Source organism: Rhinolophus ferrumequinum, chromosome 3, assembly GCF_004115265.2.
Source record: "Rhinolophus ferrumequinum isolate MPI-CBG mRhiFer1 chromosome 3, mRhiFer1_v1.p, whole genome shotgun sequence".
In the NCBI taxonomy this organism is placed as follows: domain Eukaryota; kingdom Metazoa; phylum Chordata; class Mammalia; order Chiroptera; family Rhinolophidae; genus Rhinolophus; species Rhinolophus ferrumequinum.
In genome coordinates, this window is record NC_046286.1 from 94,422,133 (window position 1) to 94,435,732 (window position 13,600).

The window sequence follows — 13,600 nt, forward strand, 5'->3', positions numbered from 1 at the left end:
GTGAAAAGATTCTTCCCATCTAGTTAATTAACATATCCATCATCAACACTGATTTTTAAAGACTGCGGATTCATATTTTCTGTTGCCATGAAGAAGAGTTATAAGGTTGATCAGAATGACTAGAATTAGATTTTATAAAATTGAATTCTGAAACAATTGGATGTAGAATTAATGGGCAAGGGACTTTCTCAGGGTGGTTCTCTTCCAGGTGCCCTGAGTTTTCATCAATTTCTGTGTTTCATCTGGTAGTGTCGTTTAATTGATTTCATCAAGTGTGCATTGATTTCTACTGCAAGGAAAACGTGTACTACGAACTGTACTATTAATAAGAAATTTCTGAAAGTCTTAGTTTCCACTAAGGACTTCTCTTTCTTTCTTTTTTAAAGTTGTTTCAGGTGAAAGCATTGAGGTGATTCTGGATTGGATATGTGGCAATGTTGCTGTAAAATCAAAAGCCATTGTCAAGGCCAAGAAATCCTCAGACACAATAGTGGATGCATGTCAGTTACCACAGCAGTAGATTTGATTGGGTGGAATCCAAGAAAAGATGCCATCTCTTTGATTTTTTTAAATTTTAGAACAGTACACCGTTCTGCCAGTGGCCTTAAAGTGAGGTGAATGTGGGTTCCATTTTTCGGTGCTGCTACAAATGGTAGGGCCTGAGGCAGGTTACTTACCTTTCTGTGCCTTCATCTTATGGTCTGGGGTCTAAGCTCACTCTGCCACTCACCAACTGTATATACCCTTGACAATTTACTTCATTTCTCTGTGATCGGTTCCTCATCTTAAAAATGGATAATCCTAATATCCACTTCATAACCTTGTTTCATTTAGTAGGTAATTACATGGAAAACACTGAGAACAGCTTTTATAAGAACACATGTGAGCCTTTCATACATAATTAGAAACTATGGCTGTAAATTAACACCGGTATTACTACTATTTATATTTCCCTGCAAAGTTGTTGAGAAGTTACATGCAAGAACGCTCAGAACAGGCTACACAATTTGTGGAGCCCGTATACGATGAAAACGTATGGCTCACTGTTCAAAAATCATTGTTCAAAAAGAATTTCAAGACTGGGGCAGCAGAGCATTAAACCAGCGAGGGCCCCTTCTGAGCGCAGGGCTTGTAGCACACCCACGAAGCTGGCCCTGGACCTCGCAGCAGCAGAAGGGTTTGCACGCAGTAAGTGCTAAATAAATGCTCGTTCACCTTTGTGTCAGCAGGCTCCTGCACCGCGCTCGCCAGCATTGGTAACACTGACCACTGGCTGTCACTGGTCCCGGATGTAAGGACAGGACCTGGAGTCGCGCTCGCGCTGGAGTCCTTGGTGGAGACCAGCCTCCAGACCTTGTTGTCCCCCCGTCGCTCAGCCAAGCCGTGGCCTGGCGAGAAGGGGCCGCCGAAGCCGGAGGACACCCTCGGGAGGACTGCGGTCGGCCCTGCACCCCGGGACCCGTTTCCGAGGCCCAAGGCCACCCGGCTGCTGCGCCGCGGGCGTCCGGACTTCGCCCCTCCCGCTGCGTCTCCTGGTTGCCCGAGGAGACGCGCCGCCGGCCCGGGCGCAGCAGCCTTGCCTCGGCGGTCGGGGTCCCAGCGCCCCGCGGGGCTTCGGCCGTCATGAGCCGCGGCGGCGCCCCCGGACCCGGGCGTCTGGATGCGACCGGCGACGCCGCCGTGGGCGCCGCTTCGCCCGCGCTCGAGGTACGGTCGTGGCCCGCGGGCCGCGCGCAGGGGTGGCCCCGGCCGGCGTCCCGGCCGCCTCGCCTGCGGGGCGAGGGCGCCCGGCGTGGGGGCCCCGGGTGCGCAAACTTTGCGTGTGGGGTGCGTGGGTAGGTCAGGCCGCGTGTCCCCGCCTGGGAAGTGGACTGGGACTGCCTGCGGCCGCTTCATTTTAGGAAGTGATGGGCAGGTCATGAGTGTATGAAGTGCGTCAGCATTTCAGGTTGGGCCAGTTTGCTTCTCTGGCCATTTGAACGGGTTAAATTCTAAAAACAGTGTGTCCGGCTCCTGTAGACCCTCCCCCAATCCCCTCCTCCCCCGTAGCACACATTCTTTCCTTTAATTTACACGACTTAGCTACTAAGACGTAGTTGGGAGCAATTTCTTTAAAATCCGATGAGAAAGATTAATGCCAGTCCTGAGCAAAGTCGCTCGTCTTTTCGTTGCAAATCACTCCAGAAACATTAACTCGGTTGTCATTGGATCCATTTACTCGTTTACTCTCAGGAGGTACTTGGGCACTGGGGACTTTTCGGGCATCGGGCGCGCGCGCGCGCGCACACACACACACACACACACACACACACACTTCGGGCTGGCTCAGCCTAGATTAATTATCCCCTTCTGGACCTGACATCATGGTCCCACAAGGCATAGAGCGTGTCAGGGATGGTTGCTAGAGAACGGGGAATTGGGTTCAGCTGAACTTCTAACCTACGAGGTAGCCTAGCCACACGGACCATAAAAGTCCCAGAGGACACTCTGAGATTCAAAACCTGGGGTGGATGCTCTAACATACTACAGGAATTCTAATATTCAGCAGCTTTGATGGTTGCCGTATTTACATCTGACCCAATAGTGCCTTATTTCTGACCTATATTTAGATTTCTCTGATTCTTGGCATGTTTGTGGAAAATTAATACCATATTGTACAACTAAAACAAATTTTTCTTCCATTTGACATTTGCATATTTTATCCCAATGTGGTGATCTCTGTGAGTTGAGAATGTTAGTCCATGCATATGTGTATAGTATTTTTATATTTTTTATATGTTTTTGGAGAACTGATTGAAAGTAAGTTACAGACATCATGGCCCTTTATCTCTAAATACTCTAGTCTGCATCTGTCTCTGAAAAACAAGGGTATTCTCTCACCAAAGTTTAACATTGTTGCAATAATATTATCTAATGTACACTATGTACTAAAATTTTGCCAGTTGTCCCAATAATGTCATTTACTGCAAACATTTTTGCATTTCAGGATCACACATTGTATTTAGTTGTTATGTGTCTTTAGTCTCTGTAAAACCTGGAATAGTCACTCAGCTTTTCTTTGTCTTCAATGATATGTTTTAAAGTGTAGGCCATTTCTTTTAGAGTCTACGTTATTTGTTTTGTAGAATAGGTTTATCTGATTGTTTTTCATGGTTAGATTTTTGGTAGGAATACTATATAAGTGATGTGTCTCAAAGCATCACACCAGAAGGTACATGTCAGTTTGTCCCACTATTGGTGTTGTTCCTAATTGGTGGTATCTGCCAGAGTTTTGCTCTGTAAAGGTGGAAAAATAAATAAGTTTTAGCAATAAAAGTGATCATATTGAGTAATCTTACTGATTCATGTTGAGATTTTTTAGGATAAATTTTACTACTTACATAAAGGAAAATATTCACCAAGCTCAAGATTTTAATTGACCTGAAAGACCTAAATTTTATTGAGAATAAAAGTAGAAGCAGAACAGCCAATGTTTATTACAGTTAATTTTTTAATTTACAAGATACTTAACTTGAGACAACCTTAAAAGTCAGATAGGGAAGGCAGGAATTTCCCATTATATAGATGATGAAATGGCTTGCTCAATTAGCAAATGATGGAGCAACTTACATATCTTTCTTTTGAAAGTTTACTACTTTTCCTACTACAAGATGATGCACTGAAACACATTAAAATAAAAAACAGGAATAGTATGTAACTGTATGAAGAAGGAAAATAGTGCAGAGACTTAGGGTATAAGCTTTAGGTTCAAGAAATCCTGATTATCCTACTTATTGTCTGTGATACTTGGGCAAAAAAAAAATTACGTAATGTCTCAGAACTTTAGTTTCTTCATCTGAAACATGGGATCATAATACTTATCACATAGTAGAGTTTTGGGATTTCACAGTTAATATATGTAAAGCACCCAACAGAGTGACAGAATAAGTGCTCGTTTAGCTATTACTATTTCTTTATAACTTTTGGAATTTGCTTTGGCATCAACACCACTATCACCCACTACTGTCTCCATCACTGACACCTCCATTGGTACCTCAGCCACCACCTCAACAGTCAGTTATTGGGGGTCTGAGCGAGGCACTGAGGATACAAAAATGAATCTGATATAGTCCCTGCTCTCAGTAGAGAATCAAGACTTTATAATCAAGAGAAACAGACACATAAACAGATTACTGTCTCATGGTATCACCCATGAACCAAATTTAATGTTGCATGTTTCTCAAGCTGTGTTTACCTCTAATTAAATCATCAGCAGAGTTTTTCTAGGCTAGAGAATGTGATGTGTACTAAGAGTAACATTGTCTGAATCGAAGAGTAACATTGTCTGAATTAGAAGTGTAACAGCTCAAGCAGGGAGGACAGAAACATGCTTTGTGGAAATTTACAAATGTAGCTTTGAGCTGAACAGTGTAACTTTGCCATGCGGTTGAAATAAGCTACTGGAGCTGAAGAATGTTACCAATTATATAAAGTAATACAATCCGTTGGCAAAAAGCGGGAGCAGTCATTTGGTGAAAAGTGCTTGGATTTGGATTCAGAGGCTACAAACATATGGTGGCTTGCCAGCTACCTTGCTGTGGCAGTGTTTTCACATACTTAGAAGACCTGAACCAAAGTTATGGCTCCACTATATACCATTGTGGCGAATTGGAGCAAGTTTGTTTCCTCTGAAAAACAAGGGTTAGTTAGAATAACTATCTGCTGGGGTTCTTATGAGAGTAGCAAAAAAAATGGAAGTAGCAATAAAATCTGTCAACAACTGTAGCTCCTCAAAGCAAAGGACTTATGAAGGAAGTAAAGTCAGTTTTCCCTTTATTTCTCTACCATTTCAACTTCTTAAGAAATTGTGATAAAATACACATATCATAAAATTCACCATCTTAACCATATTTAAATGTGCAGTTCAGTGGCATTAAGTATATTCACATTATTGTGCAACCATCAATCACTACCATCCATCTCTGGAAAGCTTTTCATCTTGCAAAACTGACACTCTGTACCCACTAAACAGTACCTCCATATTACCACATCTCCCTAACCCCTGGCAATCACCTTTCTATTTTCTGTCTCTGAATTTGGCTACGCTAGGTACGTCATGTAATGGAATCATACAGTATTTACAATATTTATTTTTGTGACTGGCTGACTTAGCATAATATCCTCAAGGTTCATCCATGTTGTAGCATATGTCAGAATTTCCTCCCTTTTTAAGATTGAATAATATTCCATTGTATGTATATATCATGTTTCGCTTATCCATTCATCTGTCCATGGGCACTTGGTTTTTTTTTTAAATAAAAGTTTTTTGGGGTGACAATTGTTCATAAAGTTAAACACTTGGGTTTTTCCACCTTTTGGCTATTGTGAATAATGCTGCTGTGATCATGGGTGTACAAGTGTCTCTTCAAGACCTTTCTTTCAATTCTTTTGGGTATTTGCCCAGAATTGGAATTGCTGGATCATATGGTAATTCTACTTGTAATTTTTTGAGGAATTGCCATACTCTTATCCATAGTGGCTACACCATTTTACGTTCATATAAGCAATGCACAAAGGTTCCAATTTCTCCACATCCTTGTCCACACTTGTAATTTCCCTTTCTTTCTTTCTTTCTTTCTTTCTTTCTTTCTTTCTTTCTTTCTTTCTTTCTTTCTTTCTTCCTTTCTTCCTTTCTTCCTTTCTTCCTTTCTTCCTTTCTTCCTTTCTTCCTTCCTTCCTTCCTTCCTTCCTTCCTTCCTTCCTTCCTTCCTTCCTTCCTTTCTCTTTTTTTTTGATAGTAGCCATTCTAGTGGTTGTGAGGTCGTATCCATTTCCACTTTTTAAAGAACCATTTCCTCCTTCTTCTAGTTTGTTCCTTTTTTTCTCTTCCTTTTAATCCAACTCAAGCTTAAGAAATAATCTGACTTTAATCACATATCTTCATATGGATTTAAGTCGGAAAGCTCCCTATTCTAGTATAAAGGAAAAATCCCAGATCTCAAAATGGCAAGAAAGGAGAGAAAAAGAAACAGAAAAACAGGGGAAAGGAAAAAACAAGATGATGATGAAAAGAAATACAAATATATCAGTAATTACAATAAATATAAATGGACTAAATGCTCATTTAACTGACAGAAGTCAGATTGAATGTTTTAAAATCCAGATATATGCTATTTATGAAAGACTCATATAAACAAAAGGATGTGGAAGTTTAAAGCAAAAGTGTATAAGAAGGTTTACCTGGCAAATAATAAGCAAAAAGAAAGCTGATTAGCTACAGTAATATTATATAAAACAGTTTTAAAGCATGAAAGCAAAATTAGAGGTAAAGAGAGTCACTATAATGATACAAATTATATCTCTATCACATAATAAAAATTTTAATTTACCAGGAAGTTGTAACAATTCTAAATGTGTATGCATATAAAAAATAGCCTCCAAATATATAAAATAAAAATTGACAGAAGCAAAAATCTATAAGGAGAGATAGATAAATCCACAACTAAAGTAGAACATTTTTAACATACTTCTGGTTAGTATCTGATAACCAGAAAAGAATTTGGAATAAAAGCCATATATGATAAACCCGCAGCTAACATCATACTCAATGGGGAAAAACCTAAAACCATTCCCCTTAAGATCAGGAAAAAGGCAAGGTTGCCCACTTTCTCCACTTCTATTCAACATAGTGCTGGAAGTTCTAGCCACAGGAAGCATACAAGAAAATGAAATAAAAGCCATCCAAATTGGTAAGGAGGAAGTAAAATTGTCCTTATATTCAGATGACATGATACTATATAGAGAGAACCCTAAAGACTCCACGAAGAAACTATTAGAGCTAAATTAATTTAGTAAAGTAGCAGTATACAAAATTAATATTCAGAAATCAGTTGCATTTGTATATACCAATAATAAAATATCAGAAGGAGAAATTCAGAAAACAATCCCATTTACAATTGCTTCAAAGGCTATAAAATACCAGGGAATAAATTTAACCAAAGAAGTAAAAGATCTGTACTCAGGAAATTATAAGACACTGAAGAGAGGAAGTAAAGAAGATACAAATAGATGGAAACACATACCATGCTCATGGATAGCAAGAATTAATATCATTAAAATGTCCATACTGCCTAAGGCAATACACAGATTCAACACAATTCCTATCAAACTATCAAGGACATTTTTCACAGAAATAGAACATATAATCCTAAAATTTATATGGAACCACAGAAGACCCTGGATAGCCTCAGCAATCTTGAGAAATAAGAACAAAGTGGGAGGTATCACGATACCTGACATCAAATTATACTACAAGGCTACAGTAATCAAAACAGCATGGTACTGGCATAAAAACAGACACATAGATCAACGGAGCAGAATAGAGAGTCCAGAAATAAATCCATGCCTATATGGACATTTAATACATGACAATGGAAGCAAGAATTTACAGTGGGGTAAAGACAGGCTATTCAATAAATGGTGCTGGGAAACCTGGACAGACACATGCAAAAAAATGAAGGTGGACCACCTCCTTACACCATATACAAAAATAAATTCAAAATGGCTTATAAACTTAAATGTAAGATCTGAAACCATAAAACTCCTAGAAGAAAATATAGGAAGAAACTTTATAGACATTACCTGAGTAAGATTTTTACTGATATATCTCTTCGGGCAACGGAAGTAAGAGAAAAAATGAACATGTGGGATTACATCAAATGAAAAAGTGTTTTCACAGCAAAGGAAACCATCAGTAAAACAAAAAGGGATCCTACTGAATGGGAGAAGATATTTGCCAATGATATATCTGATAAGGGGTTAATATCCCTAATTTATAAAAAACTCACTCAACTCCAAAAAAACAAACAACCCAATTAAAAAATGGGCAGAGAACATGAAGAGACATTTTTCTAAAAAGGGCATACAGATGGCAAAAAGACATGAAAAAATGCTCAACCTCACTAACCATCAGAGAAATGCAAATAAAAACCACAATGAGATACTACCTCACCCCAGTCAAAATGGCTATCATCAATAAATCAACAAACAACGAGTGCTGGCGAGGATGTGGAGAAAAGGGAACCTTTGTGCACTGTTGGTAGGATTGCAGATTGGTGTAACCACTATGGAAAACAGTATGGAATTATCTCAAAAATCTGAAAATGGAACTACCTTATGACCCAGCAATTCCACTCCTGGGTATCCAGAGAAATCCAAAACTCTAATTCGAAAAAATTTATGCACCCCTATGTTTATTGCAGCACTATACGCAGTAGCCAAGACATGGAAACAACCGAAATGCCCATCAGGAGACAACTGGATTAAGAAACTGTGGTACATGTATACAATGGAGTATTACACAGCCATAAAGAAGAATGAAATCTTACCATTTGCAACAACATGGATGGACCTAGAGAACATTACACTAAGTGAAATAAGTCAGACAGAGAAAGACAAATATCATATGATCTCACTTATATGTGGAATTGAAAGAAAAGAATAAATGAATGAACTAATCAGAAACAGTCTCAGAGACATAGAGGAAACATTGAGGGTTGCTAGATGGGAGGGATGGTGGGGATAAGGGGGCAGGTGAGGGGATTAGAAAGCACAGCCAGTAACAACAAGATGGCCACGGGATCACGAAAGTTAATTTGGGAAATGTAATCAATAATGTAAAGATTTTGTAGGGTATCCGATGGACACTTGTCTCATTAGGGAGACCACCTCAGGGATGATGTAGATGCCTGATCACTGCACTGTACACCTGAAGCTGAAGCTGAACAATAATGAATGTCAACTACAATTTTTTACACATGTACATATATATGTGTGTGTACAAGAAGTGGAGTACAGCATTAGGAATAGAGGCAGTGGAAATGTAATGGCTGTGTGCGATGTCAGAGGGGTAGTAGAGGGGGGAGGGGGGTTATCATGGTGTGAGGGATATAAATGATAAATGTCTAACTATTACATTGTTTTGTGCACCTGAAACTAATACAAAAAAATAAAAATAAAAATAAATTAAAAAAAATATTGACCTCTAAAAATAAAAAAGAATTTGGAAAGGAAGCTATTATAATCAAAGTGCTAAAAATACAAACTTGGTTAAGTTTTTGTGAAGAAGAGGAAAAGTACATGAACTATTTGGGATATGGCTGTAAAAGTTAACAGGATGACTTTTTCCCTTTGCCCAAGGGAATAAATACCTTTGTACTATGAACTAATTAATCAATTGGACAAAATCCTAGAAACTGTACTGTGTTGATAGGGATTGAACTAGAAAAGCAATGAGATGTTTTTCCCTTGTTTTAAATAAAAAAGGGATTCATACTAGCCCAAATAAATGACGACCATCTCATCATGAGAAAACATTAGACAAACCCACCACGAAGGATTTTGTACAAGATAACTGAGCAGTACTCTGTAAGTGTCAAGGTTGTGATTGGGGGAGCCGAAGGACACATGACAACCAAATGCAATGTGGGGGTCTGGATTGACTCCTGGACCAGAAAAAGGACAGTAGGGGGAAAACTGGTGAAATTTGAATAAGGTCTGTGGTTTACTTAATAGTATTGTACCGATGTTAATTTCCTGGTGTTAAACGTACCTCACTTATTCAAATTCTTAATATTAGGGAAGCTGGGTTAAGAGTATACAGAAGCTCTCTGTTCTAATTTTGCAACTTTTTTCTAAGTCTAAAATTATTTTGAATAAAAAGTTTAAAAAATAAGTGATAAACAGCTAATTTATGTGCACATCTAATCTTGTGTAACTACAGCTGTTAGTTTCTGTTGGTATCTCATTTTCTTGGACCACTTGGCTTTAGAATGCAGCATTAGAGAAAGCAGTCAAAGAACAAGTAGGAGAAAAGAACTTTTTGAACACCAAACAGAGAGCAAGTTTTTCTTTGCATGTTTACAAAAGATTGTGTGTGTATTTGCTCAGTGTTACCAAATATAATGTGTAGTCTGTTTGAAACAATCGTGAGTGCTCCTTGGTTTGTACTTGAATTAAGTTCACTGATTTAAAGACGCATTTTCTGGGTTCAAGGACAACTTAAAAAAATTTAATGGAAAAAGGGAGTAACATTTGCTGCACGAGGAATTATTTATGCTATGTTCTTTACCCAAGGTTTCTTTTTTCTTTGTTTCACTTCCAGTTTTTTCCCTTTGAAATTGTCGCTTTGATCTAATGTAGAGAAGTTCAAAGGCATTGCTGAGGTTGACCAGTAGCACCACATTCTTTCTCTTTTTGATACCAGCACAACCATTGATTAGGGTTTTCTATATTTACATGTTTAGTGTTGAATAAAATATTTTAAATATTATTTATAAAAATAAATATTTGGATTTCATTTCTGGGTAACTGAAATAACTTCCTTTTCATGGACTGACGTTACCCTCTGATTTCCCTCTTGAATCTTCTCCGTCAGCTTTGTACAGAATTGTTTTTTTCAGCATATTCAGGTCATCACAGTCTAATCTCAAAGTCTGTACAAAGGGGAACAATTTAAGACCTGGCTATAATTATCTCATTTCCCTAAGTCTCTTCTATTTCAGAGTAAATGAAGTGGGTAGTAGTGGAGAATACCAAAAGGAAGCCTTATTAATTAATTTCTCAATTACAGTTGACATACAGTATTATATTAGCTTCAGGTGTACAACATAGTGATTAGACATTTATATAATCTATGATGTAACCATCCCAATAAGTCCAATACCCATCTGACACCATACATAGTTATTACAGTATAATTGACGATATTCCCTTTGCTGTACTTTGTATCCCCATGACTGTTTTTATAAATGGCAATTGGTATATTTTAACAAAAGGAAGTCTTGATGTTGAAATCTTGTGAATGTTTAGACTCAGCAAAAATGAGAACTTGGGAGGAAATCTGAAGCAGAAATATTCTACTTAGTGAATCATTGTATTAGTCACCCACTTGGCAAATATTCATTGAGTCTTAGGAACTCTGTTAGGCACCAAAGATACAGAAATTCTTTTCTTCAGCAACTATAAATTGAGCACCTATTCTAAAGCAGGCGCTGTTTTAGATAAGGTCCACTTATCATAAAACTTACATTCTTGAGTGGGAAATAGATAACCAAAAAGTAAAGAAATAGCTAAACAAGATAAATTTATGGTAAAAAAAAATAGTGGTAAATGCTTTGAAAAGAAAATAAAGAAGGACAACCAGATCAGGATTGACTGGGGTGAAAGGTGGGGTCTACTTCAGATCGGGTGGGTAGGGCAGGCTCTCCAGGGGGATTATGTCTGTGCTGAGTTGTGAGTGATGATGACGGGGGGGGGAAGTGTCCTCCCTCAAAGATAACAAGGGCCAACACAGGCCGTGAGGCAGGAATGAGCGTGATGGGATTAAGAAGAGTACGTTTTGGAGAATGTCCCTCAATTTCAGTATGTCTAATGTTTCCTCATCATGAGAGTCAAGTTAATCATTTTTGGCATTCATGGTAATTCCATATGAGAGATTCATGCTTTTCTCAATGTATCACGTCAGGAGCCTTAAGTCAGCTTATCTCATTGTTCATGTTACGAAAGACAAAGCAAGGCTGAGAACCAAGTTAAACAGACTAAAGACACCTGACAACTATATTCATGCATTCACACTTGCTCTAAGGAACATTCTTGAGATAATTGGTGAATAACGTGTCGTCGTTAAAATTCTCAAATTTGACAGTTGTATGCAAAGGAATGTCCTTGTTGTTCTTAGGGGTACATGCTGAAGTATTTAGGGGTTAAGGGCCACAGTGTCTGTAGATTATTCACGAATGATTCAGCACTCATAACTGTAATATGCATATGGAGAAAAGAATAAATCCAGTTGTGGCAAAATGTGCTCACAGTTGGCGAATCTAAGTGAAGCCTGTTCTTGAGTTTATTAGATTATTCTTGCAACTTTTCTGTACGATTGAAATAACTCTTAAAAAAATTATGTGCCTGTAACAAATGGGGTTAGAAAATAGAAGAGCTGGTTTCTAACTATTGAGCTTATGTTAGGTCATTTAAAAATGGTAACAAATACAAGTTTTAAAAAAGAGAAGATGAGCATGGCTGGAGTAAAGATACGGTCTCAGATAAGGATCTAGAGGAAGAGACACACAAGCAAACACAATCACATGGGGTGCTCTAGTAGGCCAGGGAAGGGGTGGGGGAGGGGAGGGGAGGCTGAGGTGACTGGACGGAGCTGATGTGCCCTTTGCAGTGCCAGTAGGCCATGCCAGTGATGTTTAGTGACAGTTGGTGCTGGGATTGTGATTCTCGAGCTAGCGATGCAGATTCGCAAGCCATCAGATATTGGAAGCAGTTGAAATCTCAGGAGGGCATGAAGTAGGCTAGTTAGGGTGTCTCGAGGGTCGAGGACAGAACCCCAAAAAATACCAAGTTAAGGAGTGGGTGAAGGAGGATTACTGAGAAGGGAAGGTCAGACATTTAAGAGAAAAGAGATGCTTCGATTCGTGGTGGTATGGGAGACGAGTAAGAAGAGTTCAAGGAGATTATGCTTCATGTGTCAAATGCCAAAGGGAGGTCAAGTCAGAAGGAGTAAAACATGTTGCTTGTACTTGGTGGTCCGGGCAATCTTCTCCCAGGAAGGGAAATTTCAGTTGAGCTTTGGAAGGTGAGTAGGAGTTACTAGGCAAAGGATTGGAGTTGGCCGTGTTGGTGTGGTGTCCCTTCCTTGCCTGAGGAGTGGGTGCTGGGCTGGAAATCCCTTCAGGCCTAATGAACTCTCTCAGGAGCTGTGCCTCAGCGCTGCTCTAAGAGGCTCCCTGGGAAGCAAGGGAATTCGCTTTCTTAATATTATACCCCACCTCTCCCCACTCATCTCAGGCATTACGGCCCAAAAGGACAGGCACCATCTAAGCACCGGTGGTGTCTCCCCTTCAGTTCTCCTTTTCCCATATATTGGAACCACACTTCCCCTGGATTTATTTAGAACTGAGAATTAGAACATTCGGAACAGCTACCCGAACCAACGATTATAATTTTGGACATATTGGTTGTTACATGTTTCTTTTGGATAGTAATTAACTAAGTATTTTAAGGCCTTTTCTGGTCCATGATTTAAAAATCATGCCGTTTGGGTAAGAATGCTTACACTCCTGTTCACAAAGGCAAATGGACAGGCTGGCATTTACTTAAAAGCAAAATTAAAATATTTAGATATATTCAAGTTTACAAAGTTAGATTTTTTTCAAGACACAGGTGATACAGCTTTGTCTCACATCATTTTGACCTTGAGACAAATTATTCCTTCCCTAATCTGGCAGCAATATTTGCATGAAAATTGCCATAACCTTGTGTACAGCGTGGTATCAACCTCAAGGTCATATTCTTGTGCAAATACTGCGTAGGATGGTGAATTTTATGTGTCAACTTTGTTAAGCTTAAATATTCTGCCACATACGAATCTAGATGTCACGGTGGAGGTATTTTTCAGGTGAGAGTAAGATTTAGATGGATAGATTTGAGTAAAGCAGACTATTCTCCATCATGGAGGTGGGCCTCATCCAGTCAGTTGAAGGCCTTACAAGAAAAGACTGGGGTCCACGAGGAAGAGGGAATTCTGCCTCAGGACTGCCTGTGGACTTCAGCT

The 13,600-nt window shown here is 39.1% G+C and overlaps 1 protein-coding gene across 2 annotated transcripts in view; it reads left to right on the forward strand.

Annotated features, from left to right (window-relative positions):
* Positions 1-1,213: 1,213 nt before the first annotated feature.
* The window catches only part of CCDC170 (coiled-coil domain containing 170), an 80,310-nt gene continuing 67,923 nt past the window's right edge, over positions 1,214-13,600 (forward strand). The window contains exon 1 of one of the 2 annotated variants that reach the window (XM_033103032.1): positions 1,214-1,707. In XM_033103032.1, the coding sequence (XP_032958923.1) occupies positions 1,624-1,707 (84 nt within the window). In that variant the 5' untranslated portion in view covers positions 1,214-1,623. The remainder of the gene's footprint in view (positions 1,708-13,600) is intronic. The other variant, XM_033103031.1, reaches the window with a different exon arrangement.